This window comes from Macrosteles quadrilineatus, unplaced genomic scaffold, assembly GCF_028750875.1.
Source record: "Macrosteles quadrilineatus isolate MER2022 unplaced genomic scaffold, UCM_ALF_1.0 Scaffold_3__2_contigs__length_128488019, whole genome shotgun sequence".
Classification (NCBI taxonomy): Eukaryota; Metazoa; Arthropoda; class Insecta; order Hemiptera; family Cicadellidae; genus Macrosteles; species Macrosteles quadrilineatus.
The window spans coordinates 79965942-79992171 of record NW_026542596.1 but is presented as its reverse complement, the minus strand read 5'-3'; the positions used below and the strand labels follow the sequence as shown (position 1 = coordinate 79992171).

At 36.2% G+C, this 26230-nt stretch overlaps 1 protein-coding gene across 2 annotated transcripts; it reads left to right on the top strand.

The window, feature by feature from the left end:
- Nucleotides 1–4631: 4631 nt before the first annotated feature.
- Nucleotides 4632–24671, top strand: LOC128989820 (uncharacterized). Of its 2 annotated transcripts, none has more exons than XM_054411884.1 (14): nucleotides 4632–4969; nucleotides 6877–7640; nucleotides 8479–8579; nucleotides 9418–9508; nucleotides 10836–10958; nucleotides 11308–11439; nucleotides 12630–12902; nucleotides 13461–13958; nucleotides 14713–14915; nucleotides 16565–17767; nucleotides 19868–20026; nucleotides 21155–21405; nucleotides 21923–23066; nucleotides 24489–24671. In XM_054411884.1, the coding sequence occupies exons 1-14, from the start codon at nucleotides 4809–4811 to the stop codon at nucleotides 24513–24515; spliced, it is 5130 nt and encodes a 1709-aa protein (XP_054267859.1). In that variant the 5' UTR covers nucleotides 4632–4808; the 3' UTR covers nucleotides 24516–24671. The 2 variants fall into 2 exon arrangements, with proteins under 2 accessions (XP_054267859.1, XP_054267858.1); XM_054411883.1 differs by having other exon boundaries at nucleotides 10830–10958.
- The last annotated feature ends 1559 nt before the right edge of the window (nucleotides 24672–26230 follow it).

Here is a 26230-nt window from a genome sequence, read left to right as displayed (position 1 = left end):
AATTGGTAGTTCTTTATTTTTACGAGTTAGAACTTTTAGGCTCCAAGGACTCTTAGAAGAAGAAAGGATCTTTATCCAACATCACATGTATCAATTGCATATTGGTTCAACGTTACTCACCGCCCTAATGTTAAAATATTACATTACATCATTTATATAAAATCATTGCTATCACAGTGTCCTTTTGTTTGAGTTTTTTTACAAAATAAACTAGCAGTTGACAGCAAATATTGTAAGCAACCAAACATTTACGCATGGACGCCTTTTCAATCACGAGCTGTCGAAACTGTCATGATAAATATTTACATTTCCGCTTCAATCAACGAATCAACACTTCTTGTCAATTCGAGGCAAAGCTAAATGTTAAGCTAGTTTATTTGTTATGAAAACAAACTGAACTAGCTTTGATTCATAAGCTTAACAAAACAGTTTAGTAACGTAAATAAACGTAACGTCCAGTGACAATTAACTCTTGATATATATATATATATATAGATTTAAACCCGAGTCTCAATAAAGAATTATTGAGACGTTATAATATTTCGTCTCACATGATTAGTGAATTTAAGGTTAAATAAATCAGTTAAAGTGTTTACAAGTACTAGTGAATTATCTAGAAGAACTCAAGGAATTGAAACTCCACAACGTTAAAAAGAGCTGAAAGTTCTTTACTAACATTTTCCTATTTCCCCCTTTATATAAGTATATAAAATATACTTCTCCACTGTAAATTACTTTATTTTTTAGAGAACCTATTATTTATTATGTAATTGAGTACAATTACAAAAATATAGTTCTCCGACTTTCCGAACCCCTGTTTGAATAGAAATTTTATTTTCAATTATAGGCTGTGGGAACATAGCATTCAAAATTGAATCTTTGGGCTTAAACTGTTAATAAACTTGACAGAGTCACTTTGAGGTGATAGGTAATCATAGGTAATCAAGGTAATTCAAATAGTAACGCAGAACTGTCAACAACTGTTCAGCCGAACTAACAGTTTGTCGTTACTAAATGCCAGCTCCGAATCGTGTTTGCGTTAAAAAGACTGCAATGTGTGGTTTGACCACCAAATATACAATTTTTCTGTAAGCGGATAACACGATCAAACATTTGTGATCGGGACATTAGGCGAGCCGAAATATAAATGTTTGCTCGGGTTTCAGTCAGTGTGTTTAACCAAGTAAATAAATATTGTTTGTGTGGGCTGATATTTAACAGCCTCTGTTGGGCGTTCGACTGACAAAGCAAAGACCACTGATAGTACAGTCCATTGTATCAGTAATGATACCATTCATGTTTACTTTATTTTAAAGATATCTCTTTTCAACGCAATATTTTGTCGATTTTCATATCGATCTTTGATGTCGCTGTTTAGATTATATTATTCATTAAAATGTTGAACTATCGAATTTAAAAAAATACATACAACCTTTAGTTAGCTTATATAAATTGCACATACACACTTGTTTTTTTTTAATACTTTAATTCAAACTAATTCCTTGGAAACCAAAAAAAATGTAGAAAAAATGTTCTTGTTGCAATTTTGTAGGCATATTTAGTATAATTCAATCAAATTGTATTAAATCACAAAACTAAGCAAAATTACATTAATCTAAAGATGATTTAAATCCATCCAAAATACCAGTCACAAAGATCACTTCAATTTGCTCCCTTTTCCTGTATTCTTCGATTCTTGTGAAACTTGAAATCCATTTGAAAACATCCCGATACCATATTTATGGATAATAAGCACATATATCCTTTGGGTTTTTTTCCTAGGATGCTAGGCACGAGCCTGGGGTGTTTTTCACATTACTTCAGGCTAGACCTAGAGGTTGCGGCATTATCACTTCGATAAAATCCATTGGTGGCTTGGCGGGTATCGAACCTGGGACCTCAGGGACTGCAGTCCCGTGCTATAACCACTACGCCAGCTCACTCCCCATCCTTGGGGATAGGACGAGCCAAAATAACACTGTATAACAGGGAGGATTAACAATCTATAATAGGCTAAACATATTATATACAATACTTCGATTCTTAAAAAAATTATAATTGATTTGTATTGGTTATTTCTATTCTTGTATGTTGATTTGTATCATTAGATTGTTAGAATTAGAACCTAAAGCATTTTTTTGGGAACACAAAACTATTGATAATATCACGTAATTATTCTGGGGCAGCTTTTAATCTAAGAAGCTATCAATCCATCCATGACATTTCCAGCTGTGTTTTGATTGATCTTCTTGGGGTGATTAGTTGAAAGGAGTGTCTCACCAAAAGTGCAGTAAGCTATTGTCTGATGTTACTTTTGTAAGTTAGGCCTATACAGTGAATTTGTATATAACTTACCAAATGGCGTCTTCAGCGAGCCGCCACATATTGTTTAAGTTGTATGTAAATAAATAAACCTTCAGTTCAATATGCGAATATGCTTACAAGAAGGTTTTGGTTTTATATAAAACAAGAAGATAGTCTCTTCCCATCAATTGCCTAAATTTAAAGCGCATAGTCATTTAATGTCAGCCTCGTGCATTCTTTGAAAATTGGAAAATCTACCAGGAAAAGTTTATAAAGATTGCCCTCGAGAATCATAGTATAAACTTAAAACTTCAACATGACGAAACATCTACGAACTTCATACGAAATGAAATACTAATGTATGTAATAGTACCGGGTGGTCAAGAGTTTGGACACAAATATATAACAAAGCAACTTAGAAACATGGGAATTCTTTAATTGAATAGCGAATTTAAAACAGTTTTATACAGTTACTTAAAAAAAGTATTATAAAAATTTTTAGTTATTATAAAAAGTAGTTAAGAAAAGTCTGTTAGTCACCTAAACTGTAAGCGTAAGTTGTGTTTTTTTCTCAATGAGAAAGAAAAGAATTACTTCACTTTTTACTGGTAACCCCTATTACCACTATCACCGTGGAAACCCATGTTGCCATAGTTACCCATGTTGCCATGGTTACCCATGTTGCCATGGTTACCCATGTTGCCATGGTTACATATGTTGTCATAGTTACCTCTGTTGCTTGGTTTACCACCGTTGCCATGGTACCACCGTTGCCATTGTATCCCCTGTGACCATGGTTACTGCCGTTGCCGTGGCAATCACTGTTCTCGTGGTTACCTCTTTTACCCTGGTTGCCTCTGTTGCCATGGCTACTGCCTTTGCAATGGTTATAGTGCTGTTATCACGGTAACCCCCGTAGTCATGGTTAACCCTGTTACCATGGTTACCACTGCTGCAATGGTTACTCCTGTCACCATGGTTACCGTCCTTGCCATAGTAACCCCTATTACCATCATTACCGCCGTTGCCATGGTGACCCTTGTTACCATTATTACCCTCTGTTGCCCTTGTTACCACCGGTGCCATGGTTACACTGATGTGATGGTTACAGTACTGCCGTTGTCATGGTGTCCCCCCTCACAATGGTAACTCCCGTTACCATCACCGTGGAAACCCATGTTGCCATAGTTACCCATGTTGCCATGGTTACATATGTTGTCATAGTTACCTCTGTTGCTTGGTTTACCACCGTTGCCATGGTACCCCCGTTGCCATTGTATCCCCTGTGACCATGGTTACTGCCGTTGCCGTGGCAATCACTGTTCTCGTGGTTACCTCTTTTACCCTGGTTGCCTCTGTTGCCATGGCTACTGCCTTTGCAATGGTTATAGTGCTGTTATCACGGTAACCCCCGTAGTCATGGTTAACCCTGTTACCATGGTTACCACTGCTGCAATGGTTACTCCTGTCACCATGGTTACCGTCCTTGCCATAGTAACCCCTATTACCATGGTTACCGCCGTTGCCATGGTAACCCTTGTTACCATTATTACCCTCTGTTGCCCTTGTTACCGCCGCTGCCATGGTTACACTGATGTGATGGTTACAGTACTGCCGTTGTCATGGTGTCCCCCCTCACAATGGTAACTCCCGTTACCTGTAATCCCCGTTGCCATGATAACCCCTGTTGCCATGGTTACCTCTAGGCTCTGTTACCCTGGTTGCCGATTTTGACATAACTACCGCCTTTGTCATGGTTAGTGCTGTTATCATGGTACCCTTTGTATTTTTGGTTAACCCTGATAACTCCGGTTGTCATGGGGGCTAGGCCTACCGTTGCCTTGGTTACACTGGTTGCTGTTAGCAGTTAGCGAGACCAAAAATTCAAGGAAGCATATTTCAAATACGGATCAAAATACATCTTTGAGTGTATTATACACCAGTAATACAAAATGAATGACCAGTTAGAGCCTATGCATCCTTTGACAATACAGCTTGCATACTACAAAAATAGACGTCATTCCATTTGTACGAACCACACTTAGGTCTGGTCTAGGTGCAGTACCATTGCAATAAATTTGTGGTTGATTGACTGTTGAGTAATAGACGCAATATTGCAAGCAGACAACTGCATTTTACTCCTAGTTATAATAATTTTACAAATACTTTCTTGTAGTATGTTTTCGTTTTAGTTGGCCGTATTCTGAATCCAAAAGCCAACAGAACAGAGCATCAGTTTGCATGGTCAAAACCAATGAAGAACAACGGAACAGAACAAGAGCTCACCATACCATCACAAAATCAACAACAAAAACAAAAAACAAAATAGGTCTTGGAGTTAGACAATGGAGTTTTGTCCTGTCAAAATTCAGTTATAAGGTTAATCTTTTTCAGTCAAAGTTATGTAAGTAAAATGCTCATGTTGTTTTAATTTGTTTGGATATCTTAAAAATGTCAGATCTAAAGTATATTTTTATTCTAATCGAGTTAACGTTGAAAGTAAGATGACAGACCGGAGCCCTAGGTCCCTACCTCCTCTCATAGAAGGAAACTCTTATGGGCGTTTATCGGTGAGAATTGATGAAATTCTGTGGTGTAGCAAGTTAACAAACGAAGTGATTGTTGTTTTACAATGGTGGGGAGACGTAGATTCAGTAACATTCAGGTAACTAAGTTATTTAGCTTGGCATAAGTTAGGTCTATCTTACTTAAAGCAAGGAATCTAAGGCTAGGCCTAATTCAAGTTATGGCCCAGGCTTTGGCTCATTTGAATGTAGTTTTATACAGGTCGATTATTGGACATTAATATGGCTGTATAGGTTATTCCATCTAAAAAACATGCAAATACCTTTCCAACAAACTTTAAATGTAGACCATAAAAGTTAAGCTAGTGATAGGGAGTCCTAGGCTAGGCATAAGGGATTTTATGTAATAGCCTAAGTTAGGTAAGGCTAAGTTATGATTGTTATGGAATTAAGTTGTGTGTTTGTCACACATTATTTCTGCCCTCTGTTTATCCGGCCCATTCCAGGAAGCCAATATCAAAATGTTTTTCTCACTGCTCACAGACACCTGCAAGCAATCTTCGTGACACAGGCTAAGCGCTCTCACTATTTAAGTTATCTGTTTGTTTACAGTTGACCTTAACCCTAGATCTGGCGCTGGTCGATTATCGACCACTAAAATGAGAATCCTCAGTGGCACTAGTCGATTATCGACCAAAACGACATGGGTCGAGCTTTTCTATTATTAAATTATGAAAACCGGTTTTGCAATGAATATTATACCATTCGAAAGATGAGATTCTGAGGATTCATTTTCATGTATAAAACATTAGCCTATTGAGCGAGTATTATGTAGTGAGAAATCAAATCAAATCAAATCAAATCCATTTATTGCCATCAACACTAAAATACATGTATAGCAACGTCATACAATTACATCACAGTATATGCATTAACCTACTTAATATGTTCTACAAATTCTTTGACCTTATACACACATAAATCACACAAAATCTTTCTAATAGTAAATTTAAATTGTCGTATTTCAAGACATTTAATGTGAGCAGGTAACATATTATACAATCTTTTGCCAAATTCACTAAAGTTATTAATTGTGGTCATAAAATTACATTGGTTTGGACGGAGAAAAGTGTTTTGTCTGGTAAAATGGTTAAGCTAACAACATAGTTTCAAACATAGTTTGAAAAACTAGAGCGTTCTCCAAATAGATTTTGGTGGTGGAAAGTTTTGGTCACCTGACTACAAAAGCAGCTGTTTTTTGAGATCCACAATTAAATTGTTGGCTAGGCTACACAATATTATTATATAGGTAGGTATGTCATAAAAATTATGTTACATTCTGGTGTAAATTAATATTCAGAAATGTTAGAATTCAAGTACATATAGCCTTACCACTGTCTTTCCGATATTTGGTATATGATACCTCTACAAAGGGCCAAAATATACCCGCCACTGGTGAATAAAATGACCGCCAGATCTAGGGTTAACTTTAGTGTGACATTATTCAGTTGAGCCAACTTAGTACCTAACCTCTGAACGGTTAGTTAATTATTTCCAAAGCAGTTGGGTCAGGGGCTTAGTCCCATGGTGGTCTTATATGAGGGGTTATATTGTAGGCCTATAACTTAACTCAGCTGCATTTAAGTTTACGCCCCACAATTTACTGACATGAAATTACAGCATGTTTGGTTACGTTAGGTTAGTTAAGAACAGTTATAATCAGCTGGTATTTAATGTACCTAGGCTAAGTTTTAACTTAAAATAGTAAATGTGGAGCGTGAACTAAAGTGCAACCCTTAGCGCTCTAGCATAGAGTGATAATTGTCAGTTGCCAACCAACCCTTAACTGAGAGGAGGTGAAATGGACTTTTAAGTTGCATATTTCTAATGATTATAGATACTGGTAACAACCTCATAGGCCTACACCTTTTTTATTTTTATATATCTCCCTAATACAAATCTTTAATACGGAACCTTCCCTTTTTTCCAAGGTTGAGCTAATGTTTGTTTTGGCCCAAATGTTTAGTTAACATTTTGTTTGTTTCAGACCTGCTGACATTTCAAAGTATCCCGAGTCAGTAAAGAGCAACAATACTGTTCAATACAACATCCAAACAAATATATCTCTCTTTGAGACTTATTTAAAACAGTGTAATAAATTGAAACTTCTGGTTGTGAATGATGAAAACAAAGAGATTGTTGGTCATGTTGAAATAAGTAACTTACTTGACCACATAACTAAGATACAATTGCAGAAGTATTTCCCAATCGTAACATCTTCAGGCAAAAGAATTGGTGACTTACGAGTTGATTTTGAACTATCCATGAACGCGTCATCTGAAGAAACATCCAAGAAAACTAGGAAAAGATCTCGCAAAAAATCAAAGACCGGCATTAATTCGTCTAGATCAACAATTGAAGAAGAAAAATCCAAACAATTCAAAAAGGGCTACAAGACTTGCCCCACTCATATTAATATTCCCAAAGACTCTTCTAAAGAAAAATTTGTAAATTTTGATATGCCTGAATCACCGAAGACCAATCAGGCACCTCCAAACACAGGGAGGTCCGAAGCTTCCGATTATGTACTGCTAGATGTTCTTGAGAAGGGAAAAAAGCTACGAGATGCAATGGTTTTAAGTGTCTTGGAGGATTCAGACTATCCTGTTGATATACATGACGAATTACTTTTAAAACTTGACAACAATGATGAAAAATACAACAAAACCGCTTACAAATCAAGCAGTAGCACTAAGAGTGGAGAGTTAGTAACACCTCATGAAGAGAAGTTAATCAGCAACTATTTGGAGGGTGAGTAAAGTTTAAACCTGCTTATCTAGATTGAAGCTCAAATTCAGGTATTTTAACAAAAAAAAATAATGACTTATGATTTAAAAAAATTGAGATTAGGCACTTCTACAGTACCGGTACCTAGGTTTCTCCAAATCGAGCCAAACTGTCCCACAACCTGTCCTTTGCTGTTCGGCATAGGTGTTAGTTCTAATCATGATTAGATTCATAATTTCATGATCAAAATAGAATTCAAAAATCTAGGGGCTGGAATTTAAGGTATATATTAACAACGGTAAATGGTTCTCTAAAGGGTTTATGACCTTTCATAGTTTTTAGGTTTGAAAACAATACTGTCTCTGTCGCACTCACTACCATCAAGCCAGCTGTTAAAGATTAGCAAATAATGGACATTGTGATATATGCAATCTTGGTTTGAGTTGTTGTAAGATGCCACCACTTACTGGGTCATGTCATGACGAGTGGGTCTGGTCAAATCGATAAGATCTGATGTTGACAACAAAATCGAGAGGAGCCAGCAAAAAAGCTTTGTTCAGGAAACGAATGCTTCAACTGGACCAGGTGTTTTATACAAAGTGGTTTCTAAAGTCAATGATTGATTTTTTAATTAAGGTGATATTCATCCGTTGAATAATTTTATCAACTAACTTAAACAATTAAGTTAATCATAGTTAGGCCTAGCTACCATCAATCAGGATTGTCCTTTAGGCTACTATTTGTTTGCTTTCCAAACGCCATGTGTTCACTTTCCTGCCTATAATCATGATATAGGTTAAAATATACAAAGATGATTGTTTTTGTAGTGTTGCAATGTTGTAAACTGGCCTGTTTTGCTTAGGTAAAGTTATGAAAGAAGAAGAAGAAAAGCTTGTTTTAGCCACACTCCATTCGGAAAATCTTCACGGGAATTCAGTTGTTACAAATGATCTTCAAAATCAGGTTTGCTTTTAGTTAATTTGAAAATGAATTTTAAAATATGTTTTACATAATGTTCTACATAATTAAATAAGTTCTAAAGCTTAGAATCATAATATTTTAAGCTAATAATTAATTAATCTGCAACAAACTCATTCAATCAACTATTTTCTTTTTTTTTAAGATTGCATCAATTTAAAAAAGTTGGTTGCTGTTCTGCAACAATTAAAACCATAAATTAGCCTATTTAACAGCTTGTGGCTCTTGGTTTTTATTTTTATAATACAAAAATAGCTCTGCTATGCATCTACTCTTACTCCTTATTTACCAGTTTTTATTTATGTTTTGATAAAATAGCTTACTATTAGCCCTGCTCCCTGATTTTTCAATGAAAATCTGCCCATTTGTTGTAATTAGGTCTTCTGAAATAAAATTTGCAATATGCCACCATTTTGTTTCTAAGGGAGCGGAAATTTGAATTTTTCCTGAATATTTTTTTTATCAACTCTTTACAATTTGTAAAGTAGGGAATATAAAATCAAACTGAATCGGTCTTATGGTGAGTCGGTGGCTCAGTTGGTAGCATCACAGACTTCGGGCCCAAGACAGTGTTGTCGTGGGTTCGGATCCACTAAAATTTATCAGTACAATTCACCTTCGTACTGTACCGGCTAACCCCTTGCTTTGCTGGATACATTCCACACACAGATCTGTAGTCTATGTGGACAGGCAAATGCAAGGTTAAAAGAGACCAACAACCTCTTAAAAAAAGGTTTGAACCTTTTTGTTGGCCACCCTGTATTTCAAAGCTGTTAAGATTTTTTTTCTCAAGGAGATTCTTTAGTTCTGCTTATGGTTTCAGGATAACTGTAACTCTGCAAATACCAGCTGCCCGCCATCTACCTTTGGTCATCCAGCGGGCACCAGCAACATTGGCATCAATTCTCTTACTGGTCAGTTTTTATTGATTTTTATATGAACCGACTGCACAGTTTTGTTTTGTGTTCTGGAAATGCTGTCAACCTTAAAAATAAGGAAACTGAAGGACAGGGCCGTATTTACAATCTATGAGGCACCGGCAGAGTGGCCTCTCTATTCGGATTAGGCTGGTCGCCGAGGCTCGGGGTTTAGAAATACATGCGGTAATGCTTCGACAAGATAAACTCAACCCTTGGTTTTTGATGATCCGATTGGCACAGAACCAGGAGACTACCTAATAAATCATTTTATTTGTTGATGATAATATTTCGGATCTGTAAGACCTTTTTACTTCAGATTAAGTAAAAAATGTCAGCCTTAAGGTCCTAGGCCAAAATAAGGTCACGGCAAACTCACAAACAAACTAAATTGAAAATGAACGGCATTGTCCTTGGTCACATAAATATCTCACGTTCATGGCAAAATGGTGAATATTTTATTTGCGATCGTGGAGGCATCTTCATCATCTACTAGGATCGCAGTGAAATCGTCTATACCTTCTTTGTTGAGAGAGATAATTTTTGACTTCTGCGACTGTGGCAAAATCAATCTGAACGTCTTATGTGGTAGTGGAGAAATCGTTAACATCTTTCGCGGTAAAGGAGACTACATCATCGTCTCCCACGATTGCTGTGAAATAATGATTTTCCACTATATCTACATGGATATATAACTTTTTCTGATTGTCTTTTGCTTTCTGGATTTTTTCTGACCGCCAAATCCTGCAACTACAAAAATGAAGGAGGGTAAAATAAAGCGATAGGCCTACATGCCCAATCATCCTCAGGTCTTAGTTTTGTACTGACTATGTTGTGAGGGGTAGGCTTACTTATGCAAATATGGAGAGTTGACAAACTGTGTGGTTTGGTTGTTTGTACATATTTTTTCTACAAGGTTTGAAACCTGTTAAAGAAAAATCCAGATAGCTTCAAGAATAAATTATTAGAGATCATTTAGGATCAAAAGTATATCCAAATATGTGTTAAAATCACTAGGTAGACCAATGAAAGCAATGTTGTCACTATTAGACAAAAGACTAGTTCATATAATCTCAGTTAAGGTAAGAACCTGGGCTTTAACAGTTTAAAGTCCTAAATTGCCCTGTGGAGAAAAATATCTTACATCTAGGCTATTCATAATTCAAATGCCTTTCCTGAGGGTATTCAGTATATTTAAAACATCTTTTTATCCTAATACAAATTCTTCAGTTGTGTGGGATGATCAAAGTTAGCATAAATCTTTGTACCAACATATTTAAAGAACGTTTTAAATTTTCACTGTTTTCTAATACTTAAGTTGCAGGGAAAAATGTGAGAGATTTGATGAAGAAGATCAACTGTTTCCGAATCACTGTAGACAGCCTGACTCTTACTCCAGCTGGCTGGAAGAAGATAAATCAAGCTGTTGACAACAAAAACAAGAACGGTAAGTCAAGATTATAATTATAAACAATCTTTTAAAACTCAGCTGCTAGTTTCTATATAGTCTCTTGAGTTTTTATGTAAGTGCCTATTAATTGTGAAGTACCATCATAGTACACATCACAGGAGCAAGCATCTGGTATTGTAGTGATAAGGGAATAAAGGGAAAAGGGTATTGAATTGGATTCATTTTGCCTCGTAACAAGTTCTGGGCCCTGATCAAACTGTGCATGGGTCCATTCATTATAACCTTATAGTTTATTGTTAAATTTTGTTACATTGGTTGAATATTGGGCCTACATGATACTTGTATTTACGTGATAATCATCTGTAGTTACACGATGTTTGTCCAGGTGACCTGGTGCCACCCCCTGGAGCCACTTACTTTGTCGAGTGTCAGTTTGTTGAAGACTCCCCCAGGTCCCAGGCTCAAAGCTGGAAGGCCTCCCCTCTCAGGTTCTGTTCCCGAAGGCAAATCCAAGATGGTAAATATTGATTTACGATAGTTTTAAATTATTTTTTTCAGTGTAACCTAAAAACAACAGTCTGTTCTTTTCTGAGAAGTTCAAAAACTTTGGAAATTTTTTTATGCCAGTTTGAAAATGTTAAGGACTAGTTGATATAGCAATATAGTAGGTAGCAAAACCCGATAGGTACTCAACTTACTAGACTTTCTTAAACATTTCTATTTCCATTTTAAGATAAATCATAATCTCCTAAAATGTAAAATGCACTTTGCATGTGTTATTAGTAGATGTGTGCGAGCGGCTCGATATTCGAGCTGAGAGATCGAGCACTAAGTTAGCAAATCAAGCTTGAGCCAAGCTTTTACAATCACGGTCATAAAACAGGGTTGTTAAGTTCTGCGATAAAAAAATGCATGCTTTTGCCGTGATTGCGGACGACGTTGATACTGTTTCCGTATTTGCGAGAAACAATGGTAATGTGTTCACGACTGCGGGAGATGTTCAGGATTTTGCCGCGACCATGCAAGAGTATGGTGACTGTTCCATGACCGCAGGAGATGATGATAATGTCTACAAATGGTGGGAGATGTCTAGGATTTTGCCGATGACTTTTCCATGACCTAAGATGCGATAATATCTGCAAAGCAGGAGATATTCAGGATTTTGCCGTGATCGGGAGAGACGATGGTGATGGCGTTTCTGTTACTGAGGGAGATACTGGAAATTTTATCGTGATTATGGACGTCAATGCTTTCATGACCTTAGGTAATGATGATAATGAAAAGTAGAGTGCCCGAAGAGTTGAAGAGCTGAAGAGTACCTGAGCTGTGACCCTCAAGACATCATCTATTGATTTGTGTTAACACTTTGACGACACCTTATTGTATACTGTATATTTAATGGTGAATAAATTCTTGGTTCTTGATTCTTTGAAAATTATCTCTACATTAAGAGATATAGTCAGCACAACATCGTGATGAATGCAAATTGCAGCAGATTTATGTTTTATGATAGGTACTAAGTTTAACGCTGCATTTACTGGTGACCAAATCCAACATTTATTAAACTAAGTTTGAACTCACGTTAGATTTTGAAATCCAATTGATCCAACCCTCAGTAAATTAAAATCTTTTCTCGTGATTTTGTTAAATAAAAAACTCAGCCTTAGCACATCACTACTGTCATCTATATTCCACTCTACGTTGCAGTGGTGTACTTCGGACAGAGTTCAGCACATTCTCTGAAGCCACCACACACTCTGCAGGAGCTGGAAGACGCCAACTGTCTGGTGTGTTGGCGGCACTTGCACCAGCGAGTGCCAGCACTGCTTGGCACCTTCAGGTTGGCACCCCTGCCACCGGGGAGTGTGGAGATGGAGGATACACTTCCAGTGATCTCTGACAATGTCACCGTCGTTGGCCACATCAAGATCAAGCTTCAGCTTGGCAAAGATAAGCTGTACTATGGCAATGATCTTTTAGGTATGTTGAATATAATTGTGATTCTTTGGTTTGGGAAATATCAAATATGTATTGTGAGTATTAATCGGCTTTATACTACTGAGGTCAAGTTTTGCAAATGCAACGAATGTTTTAATATTTTAGTCAAATTATAGAGTGTGCCAAAATTGTTTTCTTAGTTCTTCATAATTCCAAGAGCCTTACCTGTCATTAAAATTGTCTTGACTGCCTCTGATACCCTACACTATTTAATTAATGTAAAAGATGTGTAACTTTTAAACTCAAGAGATGTTTTGATTTTTTTCTGGCAGCATGATGTACAAGAATAACCTTATCTTTGCATATAATCCTCTACTAACCAAATTCAGCTTATAAAATAGAATTAAGGTCAAGCTTCTTGTTTCCTTGTGTTTTATTGTTTCATTCAAAAAGTATTGTCCTCATCTCAGTGTGCATCTATTTAAGTAATCTAGCTGCTGCCAACAAAAACCATACTAACATTAAACAATATCCTTCAAACAAACAGTAGGTCTCTATTTTGATTTGAATCACTGGTTCAATTTTATGTTTTATTTCTAGATGAATCCCCACATGATGTTCCCACTGTGAAAACACCAAATGAAACAGAACGTGACATAACTTTTCGATCCAAAGAGACTCCTCGGCTCAATATGAAAGACTTGGAGGGTAAAACTGTATCAGTTGTGGAGACTTCAACAGTAAGGAATCACAAGGATAACCACAATATTCAACCGCCTAAGGCTCCAATGTCCAGCTGTGTTAAAATACCAGCATGTACTAACTGCGGACAGAACATGATTCTGCCCAATCTGCAGACTCCTGATGACACCTCCTTGTGTATCAGCTGTTCAAGTTTACTGGGACAACATCAAAGCCTGTCTAGACCTAACTTTGAAATAAATATTCCTAAAAACTTTACCTACAAAGAAAGGCGCCACCATGAATTCCTGTTAGGTATTGACAGTGTGAAGGGATTCCCGCTGTTTGCTGATGGTCAAGAGGAACTAAGTTGCTACATTGACTATAAGTTTCCTCAAATTACACCTGGGTTCAAAGGTAATTATTTAATTAACTATATTCAATACAAATTCTTTACTGATATTTAACTTAATATGTAATGAACAAATGTATATGGATAGTCCCATTTGTCCCAACATTATTTTTTATTGGAAGTAACCACCAGTCAAAAGGTTAGAACTATGCGAATAAAACAATTTATTTTGTAGTACTTAGTGTTACTATTGACTATTGGATACTGAAATATACATGGGCACTATCTATATGGACCAGCTGTCGCCAACTTTTTACTAAAAAAGAACTTAGTTGTGTGAGCCGGTCACAGAATGTGACAGTGTCTAAAATTTTATTTGATTTTCTTCGTACCTTATACGTTGTCACTGTCATAGTTGATGGGTCTTGAGAGTTGCTATAGCTCACAATAAAAGTTGTTCCACAGGTTTGAATTGGTAAACAAGTTCTTGTATTCAACAGAAATACTTTTGGCAATCAACATTGGCCGCTCACACACCTCTAATATAACTTACCTGACCCAAGCTGAGCCCGAACATTCATTCCGGCCTAAACTAATCAAGGCGAACTAAATAAAAAATGTTTGAATCCACAAACCATTGTAAAAATCAACCTCCAATGCCTATGTGTGTGTAATAACTATGTGCTAATATTATATCTCTTTGATTCAGAGCCCAACTTAAGTGTTAAGTGAATTTTAGGAAATTTCTTAGGCAAGGAGAATTTGTATGGGAAAACTCCCTCTAATAAAAAATGTCTCAAATAATTGCAATAATCCCAGTTGAGATGAGCCGCTCGGAGACAACCAGTCGAGTGGTTGCCGTGGAGACACAGCCCTGCCTGGCGTCTGTGCATCGTCACTCCCTGGTGCTCCCTGTCATGCTACCTCTGTCTCCTTTGCTGACGGCCTGTAGCTCTGGCGTCACCCTGCGACTGTGGCTGCGCTACTACAAGCCAACCCCTCGCGACCACATGGTTGCCATGGTAACTCAGTTTTATAGCTAGGTGTATCATTGAACACTTGAGTAAACAATCCACAAATCCATTACCGGTATCAAATTGGAAACTGAAAAAATGGGCCTACAGTAGAACCTCTTCCAACACTTCTAACTGATAATTCTTCAGTGTGGCAGATTGCGTGAAAATATAATAATATTATTTTGTTCTTAATGTCTGTAGACAGTAAGCATAGACTGAATCAGGGGCGATACTGCACTATGACCGTTTCGGAGATAACTCCATCTTCAGGTGCGTAGTGGTACACTAAATTATGTTCTTGTTACATGAAAAGTCTTCATTTGCATAACACCAGGGGTTAAGTAAATATTAAACATAGAAAAACAGGACGGACGCACGATAATATACGAAAACATTGAGAGCTCGTGCACAGCTTAAAAAGTGATGACAGTGGTCTTAAAGCACCTACCACTCTGTCCAATATAATACGAATCACACTCTCCACACTTTACCTTGTAAACACCTGGCTTTTCCAATAATGATGTGTTCCTGTGTCATGGAGCTGACAGCTTAGGTTGAAGGCTGGTGCTGGTTCTGTAAGCTACTGAATAATTGTGCCTACTTAATGGACGGGTTGCTAATCGTTGGTTCAGAGTATAGAACTCTAATGTGACTTATTTTTTGTCATCTTTGTCAATTTTATTGTTAGCTTTTCTCTTCAGCAGCCAATCCAATTTTTTTGAAAATGATCCAAATCGAACAAGATAAGAAATAATTTGAGTAGATAAGTTGATACACCGTGTTATCAGCTATTCCAGTCATCCACGTAACTCCCGCTGTGACCAGGATTGAACAGTCGGTCGTCAGTTTTTAAGCCGTGCACGTGCTCTATTTTTTCACGTATTATCGTGTTTCCAACCTGTTTTTCTATGTTTAATAATTACATAATGCCTGACACCATGCAAATAAAGACTTTTTAAAGTGAAACAAGACTACCTATAGTTTATTAGTGTAACACTGTGCACCTAAAGATGGAGTGTTATTGGAAGTAGTGGGTTGATATAATATATCTACATGTATATATTGGGCCTTAAAGTTTATATAAAGTGTTATATAACCTCAACCAACATGTACTTCAGTTTATTACCTGATTTTCAACACCACTGAAAAAAATGGGGTAACTTTGTAACTGAAATTTGGTTATCAAAAACGAACTCCCCTCCATTTAGGTTAAGAGAGGTTCATCTGCAGCTCATGAACTCAATATCAGATAATACTATGCCTTGTTGTCTTGAGGTTATCTGGTTCACACTGCTGCTAATCTCCTTTTAAAATTAATTATTTTTTAAAATCATGAATAACCTGTTATTATTCTCACTGCTGAGTCCATCCAGGCATTTCTGGCTACAATACGTTCTGAGTAAATGTGTTGCAAGTTGCAAATGATTTGTTTTGACACTTTCTTAGTCATCTTTACTTGAAAACTAAAAGTGTCTGTAGGGTGACAATCAGATTGATATGTGTGTGCTATTTCAGGCTTTGTGTGTACTTACGTTTTTTTTTTCTGTTGAATGTTTTTGCTTGTAATATAAAAATAAAAATAACTTTGCAATATAAAATCTTTTACAATTTTCCTTGGTAACTTTTAGTGTAATGACTAATACTTGTTGTGACAGGCCCTGTTGCCGATGGATGACTTGTGCCTGATGGAGTTGGAGTTTGATGAGAGACAACAAGAGATCGCCATCACCAAGGTTTTAGAGCTGCCCCTAGCTCTGGTGCCATCATCCGTAACGTCTCCTTACCAGAAGTGTCCGTCAGGAACACTGCGAGTCTCCGTCACATACTCTAACTTCATAGCTCCTCCCACCCCGGTACAAACCAGGGAGCTTCAAGCCAATGTGGAGAGTAAAGGCAGAGAAGGGGATCGACATGCATCACATCACGAACTGAAGCCTATCAGCGCACTGCTAGATAGAATATCTGCCACATGTCCTGACGCTCTTAGAGAACCCAATACAGAACTAGCAATACAGAAGAATAGATTTTGGATCGGTCCTTTTAATACGGATAATCATTGTTTGCAGAAATCTCAAGACAAAGGTTTGTTGGATAATCCTGTAAACAATACTGTAATGTCAAATAACAAAGTTGACTCAGCAAAAGAAAGAGATCAAGTGAGTTCTTCTCGACCAGTTATGAAGGAAGATTTAGACATTCTTGCTGAAAGTATTGAACATAGGTTTAACCGACTTCAAAGTGAATTGTTGAAAGAAAAACAAAGAGGGCTTGCGGAAGTGAGCAGTATTGTCACTGGCTCTAAGAAAATCAATAGCTCTTTGAACGGTGATCTTGATGATTTTCTATCCTTTCACTCACCATTGAGTTCAAACAGTTCGATGGAAAGTTTGCCATTTATATTAGGCCCTCCTGCTGATTTCAAAGACACACTGAACACAGTCGCTCACACTGGAGGGAAAGCTTTTTCTGAATCAACCAGTGACAAAAGCGTCTCGGACACCATTACTGGATTCTTCAAGGAAGAAAAGGATGTTGCCAATTATGTTTCCAATGAGTCTCTCGACAAAAATATACCCAAGCCTGAGAAGACAAAACCAAAGACTTTTAAAGCGATGATTAAAATTGACCGGGCAGTTAATTTAAAGGCTGTTAAAGCTCCGTCTAATGGCAAGAAGGGGAAAGTACCTCCTAGCAGTTGGGTTTCTTTCGGGATTGGCGATTGTTGTGAACAGAACTGTGGGACTGGAGGACTTGTTTGTGCTGGACCGAGATTCACTACTCCTGTTGTCAGAAGAAACCACAACCCCATCTGGAACCTGTCCTGGGACGTAGACCTTCCAGTGGAATACCTACAGAAGGTTAGCTACTTAAATGTCTAGAGTGTGCATGCCTGCAACATATATTTGTGATTGGTTAAGTGTTTTGTGTACTCGTTTTTTTAACATTGTTCTGTTGCAACTACTAGATATAGGCTAAATAAAATAATCTATTTTAACACGGTTTATCATGTTTTTTTTTTTTTTTTCTAGGCTAATTTGGATTCTGTCATATGCTTTAGGTCATTTGTAAATTGAACACTAAACTTAATTTATAACATGCTAAGTAAGTAATCATAATTTAACAGATTTTACCTACAATGGTTTTTTAACTAGGCCTACTGTAGCCGTTTCAGTTCAGTTCTTAGAATTGAAAGATTCACTTAACAGCATTTTTTACTTACTTAACAGCATTGTTTGACTTCTTTGACTGCTTCAAACTTCAACTAATCAGCGGTTTTGACCAATTTAATTATGAGTGAGTGCAATTAGTGGTTGGTACAATGAGTTGTTACGTCACTGACAGTGGCAATGAGAGGTTGTACACAAAAATATAACCTCTCTAAGAAGTTATGAGTTGTGATTGTTAGTTAATAAAAAACTGCCATGGCTAAAGTAGTGTATGCAACTCGCGTAAATAGTATTAACGGCACCCTTAGAAGTTTTTAAGGCTTGTATCTTAAATTTCTTCTTGTGATTTAAGCAACTATGGCGTAAATTGCTTTTAAAACATCAGCTGGACAAAAGCACAGCTCTTGATGAATGTTGAATATAATTCTCATTATCAGTTTAACCTTTGGTAATTTTTTGTAAACTATCAATATTTCAGCCGATCCTTGAATTGCAAAATAAATATTAACAGCAATTAAATTATCCAGCTGATCATAATGTAAACAAACATGTTCTTCATAAGGATAAAATGGGAACTGCAAAAGCCAGTGGGGCAAAGCCCAAGGGACTTTTTCACAAATTTAAGATCAGTTTGCACATCTACCTGACACGCTCTTCCACTGAGATGTGAATGGTCAAAATCGGTTAAGAAATGGGGTAGTAGTTCAACTGACAAATGTTGTGTTGGAGTATTTATTAGGCCTATATAGATATATGTAGATATGAAATTAAATGAAAAATTTAAAAGTAAAACTTATAGTTTTTGCACTAAACATTTGGCCCATTATTATTTAATTTTTTGTATTGGTCCTCCAGAAAACCTATAAAAACTGTTGGTTAAGTACTAAAAATCATAGATACCTGCTGCAGGTAATAAATACCGTACCCACTTTTTTAGTGCATGTAGGCCTATATTTTTTTCATGTTTCTCGAGCTTTTAACTTCCCATTTGTCATAAACTATACTGGCCCTCGATCCAACAAATGACCATAATTTTAATGAATTTCTCATATAGGAAATGAGCTATTACCATAGTTCTCATGGTAACACATTGACCCTCATTTTATCATGACAAATCCAATGAACTATGCAAAAAACATTGTTGGTTTTTATTACTGATGGTCAAAACCAGAAATTTTGAATCTCAAAACCAAAACCGAAACTTTAAAAAATCTAATCTCGAATCTCAAAACCTAAACGCAAAAATTTTTTACTTAGCTGGTTACAAAGGTCAAGGTTACAAAAAATACACATAATACTAAAATTTTAAGTGTGTAATCAAAACTGAAAGAGATAGACTCCTGACCGTGACATAACATAAATATGTGAATGTGACTGATAATCTTAAAACCCAATGCAACATAATTTTTCACAAACAACCAACAAAAAAAAAATAAATTAAACTTCTCACACCAACATAAACATGAATATTAGATTAATTAGAACATTAGTGGTCAATATTTCTGAAGTGTTTAAACATAATAATGTCATGTCAGTCAGTTGTCTTCTGACAATATGGGTGTCGATGATGATCTCTGTGATTGCAGCCCATGGATGATGTTCACGATTTAGTTTCTGCAATCGCTAGGAATTTACCCCATAGGGGTGGGGGCCGCTCAAGTAATTTGGCCTAGGGCCGCAGGTGCCCTAAATCTGGCACTGGTCTGAACTACTGGCATCGTGTAAACCCAGCGTATAGTGAAGTAATAAATACACAATTATTACTCATTCAGTATATTTACACCATTACAGGAGGAAAAGCGGCTAGTGTTTAGTGTGTTTGAAGAACAGCTGAGCTTGTGTGTTGGACGAGCCTCTACCTCTGTAGCCATCCTGCGCTCTGGCCTGCCTTGTCTGTCCACCTGGCTCAGTATTGACGACTCTCAGGGGGCCTGCAGAGGACAACTCAAGGTCAGTACTCACACTAACTCTGTACTCCATTCCACGTTCACCGTGTAGTACACAGAACCAAGTGATGCATTGTTATAGGCGGTTTGGGTGATAATAGCCATTTTCTACATTTTAGAACCCTTCAAAACTCTTTTCTTTTACTACTAATCTTGGATATAGCAGTCAAAATTCCAGTACACTTCAGTAAAAATCATGAAGGTATAGGCCTACAAATAAGTAAAATGTACTTTAGCCCCTTCACCAGTGGCGTTGGGACAGTTGACACAACCCGCATGACAATAAATACAGTGTGTCCCGGAACTCTCAACCAATATTTTAGGGCTTTGTTCCCGAGTAAGAAATATAATATATCTAATAAATATTATATTTAAATTGTCCAGAAGTCCTTAGTTACTCACACAGCCGCCATTTCGTTTTTAGCACTTATTATTTTTTTCTAAAAATACTTGTTAAAGATACAAAACTGAAACTTTGCAAAAACTTTAATTTATTTATGTAAACATTTAAACAACTAAAAACATTGTAAACATTTATTTACAACTAGGTAGAGCCACAAAAAAATTATGACCATTTTTCAAATTCATAAAACAAAATGGTGGTGATTTTAAACTTTGTTAAATAATTAAAAAACCGATAATTTTACAAGTTTTTAATGGCTGCCATTTTGTTTCATGAATTTGAAAAAGTGTCATAATTTTTTTGTAGCTTTGTCTATTTCTATTTGTCATAAATATTTTTGCAATGTTTCAATTTCGTATCTTAAACCTCTTTTAAGAAAAAAAATAACAAGTGGAAAAACTAATAGTATTACTTTTTATAAGTTTTTTCTATGATTGAAAATCAGTAGCTACAGTATTGTTTATGTTTTTTTATAATGTTTTAGACTCAAAATAATCAGTAAATTATAGGCTATTGAATTTCAGAATTTGAGCTATTGATCGTTTGAATTAATTAAGTTCAAGATACTGTATTACTCAATCAAAAATCATAAATTTGATTATTTCTCGGATATTATTTATTTCAACGCTGCGGAGCAGCATGGGTCCTCTAGTGTTATTGTGAAAAACATTTACCACGGTACAATAATTTTACCTTACAAAAAATTATAGTAAAACATCTTTGTTTTAGGTTGTTGTTACTCCTTTGGAAGATGTGCAACAATATCAGAACTGTTCAGTATTCGATATTGAAGAAGATTATTTTGAGGAACCAAAAGAAGAGATTTTAGACAACATTTTGGAAAATGAAAGACAGATAGTTCCTGCCTTTGTTGCAAGCCAAACCGAAGTATTTTTAAATGAAGGAGAGAGCACATCATCCGAAAAAGAAAAAGCGCATGATATAAATGACCAAATCGATAACACTGAGGCTATTGAAGGGTTAGTACTCGATTGTATAGTTGTTTTCCTTCAACTGAATTGCTTGTTACTATTCCTTTGCATAAGCTCCAAATTCTTAATTTGAAAGAACCATTTGACTTTACCTTGAAAGGTTATTATCATCTCTTGTGGCCTACAGCTCAAATGTATTAGGCATTTAGTATGAGATAAGGGTACAAACTCTTTGGAAGTGAACATTAGAACAGTTAGGTTGAAACAATTCATGATGTACTCATGCTATTATTTTCTTATCACTATGTCCATAGTTGTTCGTAAATTCTTTTCTGTAGGGCTAAACTTTTTTTTAAAACACCAAAACATTGTTTTAAAATGCATTTATTTTTATTTTGTAGGTTAAATGGGCGCAACACTCTAGAACAAAGTTGAGTAACTCCCTGACACAGAATCAACACAAGTAATAGAATTTTAATGGGAATTGATAGAATGTTAAGTTACTTTTGAAACATAATTGTTCTGATGTTAATTTGATGTGTAAATGTTATTGTTCTCTTTTCAGGGAGGACCCATTCTTAGCCGATGACATTATTAGCGATTACAAGAATACTCTTGAGAACAACTTCAGAAATGAAATGGCTGGACTTGAGAATCTCATAAAATTTTTAAGAGTCGGGTCCATGAGCAGTGAACTTTCGTTTTTTAGATCCACAGAAAACAAAGAAAACCTTTCCTCTAATCCATCACCGCAGTACTACGGTGGAGACACAAGATCAGCTGTTTTAGAGCCCCTTAGCAACGCTTCTCAAGTTAAAATGCCTGCAAGTAACCACTCCTTGAATCATAGCAGCCAAAAAGACCGTTGCTTGTTAGACGCCACTACAGAAACAGGAGACAATTGTGGATATACATCAACTCAACAAAACGGCGAGGATATACTTTCCAAATTACTTCACCAAATATCAAATTTTCAACCGGCGTCGATAAAAATCACAGATAACACTAGTCAGACTTTACCTCCAGAAACTAAAGAGTCATCTACAGAAACAAGTGATAAACCAGAGCAATCAGAAACAAGTTCTGTCTGTATGAAAGACGCAAGCACAGAAACAGATGACATCACTGAGCAACGGTCACCTCAGAATGAAAATCTAGGGTCTCGTCATGTTTGTGAGGAGTTGGGAAATGTTTTGTTGCAGCATTTCCTAACCTGCAAACCTCCCCCTGTAAAAGTAGCGGACGGCGTGACTCAAACTGACTGTCAAGACGGAGTATCGACTGTAAACAGCTCCGGAGTGTTCATGTCTGGAATCTCTGTTGATTCAAGGGATCTTCAGGATAGGAACCAATCGAGAGCTCAGACTAGTGGATCAGCACCTGACAACAACCTAAGAGACCTAGAGAAGTTCTTGAAACAAAAAATACCAGTTAGACAACACACATGTGGTAGTTCAGAAGGAAGTGTTTCATCAACATCTGTTAACGAGCTGATGGATTTTAGTGGCAAAGACAGTCGGTCATCTAGTGATCTTGAGTCACTTGAAAGTTATTCACAAGTCACAGTTCAGCCGAGAGAAACACCTGATGGGGGGAATCCATCTGTTGCACCCGACCCGCCTAGCAACAGTGGCAATATGGAGACTTCTGTGAGGAGGAGAGGAACCTTCGTCATAAGTAAAGCCACTGGTGACAACGAGCATCCTGAGGTAAAAACTGTTTAAGGTCTCAAGCTGTTGTTTTTAAAGGGATCAGTCAAGTTCTATTGTAGTAAATTAGTAGCTTTAACTAACCTTTGCAATGGGAGGACAACAATTTTAAACTTAAGATTATAAATCTTCAAATCTCCTGTCCAAACACAGAAACTTGTTAAAACTCAATCGTGGTTTGTAAATTCATTAATTTACAGAGTTTTTGTTGATAAAGTTACCAGCCATGATTGAATTTTAACAAGGCAACAGGTTTCTTTATTATTTTTCTAAATTTATTTGATTTGAACTTGTTGAGTACTTATTGGTCTCCAACAAATAACTCTTTTAAGCCAACTTCCTTTATAGGGAATAAGCTATTACTGTAGGTCTCACGGTAAGACCTAGCCCCGGAACATATTTTTTTTTGAGGTTCCCAAAGGCCAAAATCACCATCCATTCAAATTGATAATATGCGTCCCTTAGCACGATAACTTGAGTATTTAATGAAATTTGGTTCAAATGTAATAAGCTACGTTTATTCAGATGTGTTCACAAACTAGCATAATATTACTATGGGAACAAGGTTTTATGGGGGGGTTTCATGAGGTAAAAAGGTGGTTTCAAAAATTTTAGGCTACCTTAAAAACATAAAACTTTGCAATTTCACACCAAACTATTAAAAAACAATTTAGTAAATTGAACGTTGTTCTACGCTAAATGGTTATGGTAAAAGTTCAAAAACCTTTAGATTTGTAGATGGTTTGAATCCCCTAGATTGATATTGAACAGGGGAAAGCCTACAATAACTGTCTTTGATCAAAAGTCTAGCACGATTTATTCAATATTTTATTTGTTACAGAAACAGACAGAAATCTATCTGGGTTTGGATGGATGCTGGTTTGATACCTTGTAGGGTTGATTTCAAAGTCGGATGCCATTTATAAACTATTCGCCAAAAAATTGTATAGCTTTTAAATCCATATAACGCCAACAACATATTATAGAACTGACTACATTAGTTGAAAAATGATGAGGAATATTGCACATTTGAACACTTTTATTTTGTTTTCATTAAAAAAATACTACTCTCTAAAATATTGCCTTTGCTTATCACCCCTAATACACTTTCACAACTATTGAACTTTTACTTATAACACTCCTCAGTGGCGTTAGTTGCGCTGCCATGATATTTTGCTGCCCCGGATTTTGGTTCTATAGTGTTGCTCTGTCTAAATTCCTCCCTTGTTAATAAATACCTTCTATTTTATTTAATTGCCCATTAACATGTGTATTGAATTTATATTTAGCACAAAATGTGTCACTGATTCTAAACAAGACACGATGTCTCATTTAACTTTATAACATTTCAAATACATGTTTACTAAAATTTATAGGTAGGTAGATAAGGGTATTTTTAACCAAGTTTTTCTTTGTTTCTAGGAAAAGCCATCTGGAAATACGGCTTAGAAATTTTATTAGAATCCAGTATTGAAGTCTCCGTCCTATGTACAGTTCTCGTCTTTTTTGGTGCTCCTTGCTGTATTTATTCGCCAAGTCAATTTACCTTTATGTTATATGTACTTTTTTATCACATTTTTATTTTAATAAATGTTTTTAAATCCACTGGATTTACTCGTGGCTTAACCTTGTCTCATACGTTTACTCCTCAGGTGTTATTGTCGTGTAAAGTTTATAGGGTGAGGATCTCCAATGAATGACTGATATTGGCTGAGATCTTACACTAGTGGTTTTACTTTAACTAAACTAGAAAAGGCTTAATTTTGAACATAAATACATGCTCTAGAAAGGGTTGAAATTTACACTTAGCAGTTATTTTATTATTTCCTATTACAAGTAGGCCTATATAGCATTGTTGGAATCAATTGTTTAGGATTTTGTTATTTCTGTTGTTTTTCTGTTATTTATCTACAACGAAACTTATTATTGTGCTAAAACGTGCAGTGCTCTAGTGGCATTCCCACTCTGCTTTTCCCAAAGAACTTGTATATTTTGAAACAACCGGTATTTTTCAGGACTTTGGTGAGCGGTCCCACACTTGAAAATTTACGACTACCCCGCTACTAAGGTATTCCTTACCTTCATACGATGCGAAGTAACATTCAAGGAGTCTAAGTCTCCTTATATCTTTGTCACTCATGAGTGGGTAGGCTGCTGTAGTGCCTTGATGTTTGTGAATATCAATACAATCACGGATTTTCTGAAAAATGTTATATTATACTCCGCTATAAATAATGTGGATAGTTATGGAATCATGTAATGAAATGTAGTGAAATGAAAATCCTTCTTTATTGAGGCGAACTTGGGACCTCACGGACCTTTCTTGAAGTTAACATCTAAAACACTAACAATAATATTTTTTTCCTAGGACGCTATAGGCACGAGCCCAGAATTGTTTTTCACATTACTTCAGGCTAGACCTAGGGGTTGCGGCATTATTACATGGATAAAATCTATTGGTGAATTGGCGGGATTTGAACCCGGGACCTCTGGAACCGAAGTCCTGCACTCTAACCTCTAAACCAGCTCGCTCCCCACTAACAATAATGATAAACATTTACAAAATTAAACAACAAAGTTTACAATAAACAAACAGTGTCTAATAACATAATAATCGAATCACACACACATACACCCTCTGCTGCACCCAGGCCTAATGCATGCCATCCCGTTAAGGTAATATTTTTTTCAGCGCCACTGTCAGTCAGGATCGGTTTTCCAAGGATAAGATACAGAGTTCCAATGGCAGCATGTAGTTACCACAAAAGATTTTATATAAACAGTCGTCCTGTGATGTGGAATACGCAGCGTGGACAAGCCATTCTGTATATTCTGTATGCCATTATGTACTTGGTATTCAATTGATTTTACAAAATAGAAGTGTGTACTTTTTCTGAGTGATATTGTATGTGTGACAGAAAACAATACTGTAACATTTTTATTTACTTTTAACTTTTCTTTCTTACGTTTCAAAACAGTGTTTACAATGAAACAAATTAAGACTAGCTGATGTTAAAGTGCTTGCCTGGTAATCTAAATTTATATAATTTAAAATTCTTAAAGAATTTACCCATATTGTTATTGTCAATAACCAAACCATTTGATTAAAAATCTAAACCCTGCTCATAGTCACTCCAACGTTTTAATCATTATTAATAAACAGA

Bases quoted from the DNA above. Each gene is read 5' to 3' on its own strand.
- LOC128989820 (XM_054411883.1), top strand. From the start codon at position 4,809: ATGACAGACCGGAGCCCTAGGTCCCTACCTCCTCTCATAGAAGGAAAC. The intron at 4,970-6,876 runs GTAACTAAGTTA...TGTTTGTTTCAG, and splicing joins GTAGATTCAGTAACATTCAG to ACCTGCTGACATTTCAAAGT. The intron at 21,406-21,922 runs GTTAGTACTCGA...TTCTCTTTTCAG, and splicing joins AACACTGAGGCTATTGAAGG to GGAGGACCCATTCTTAGCCG.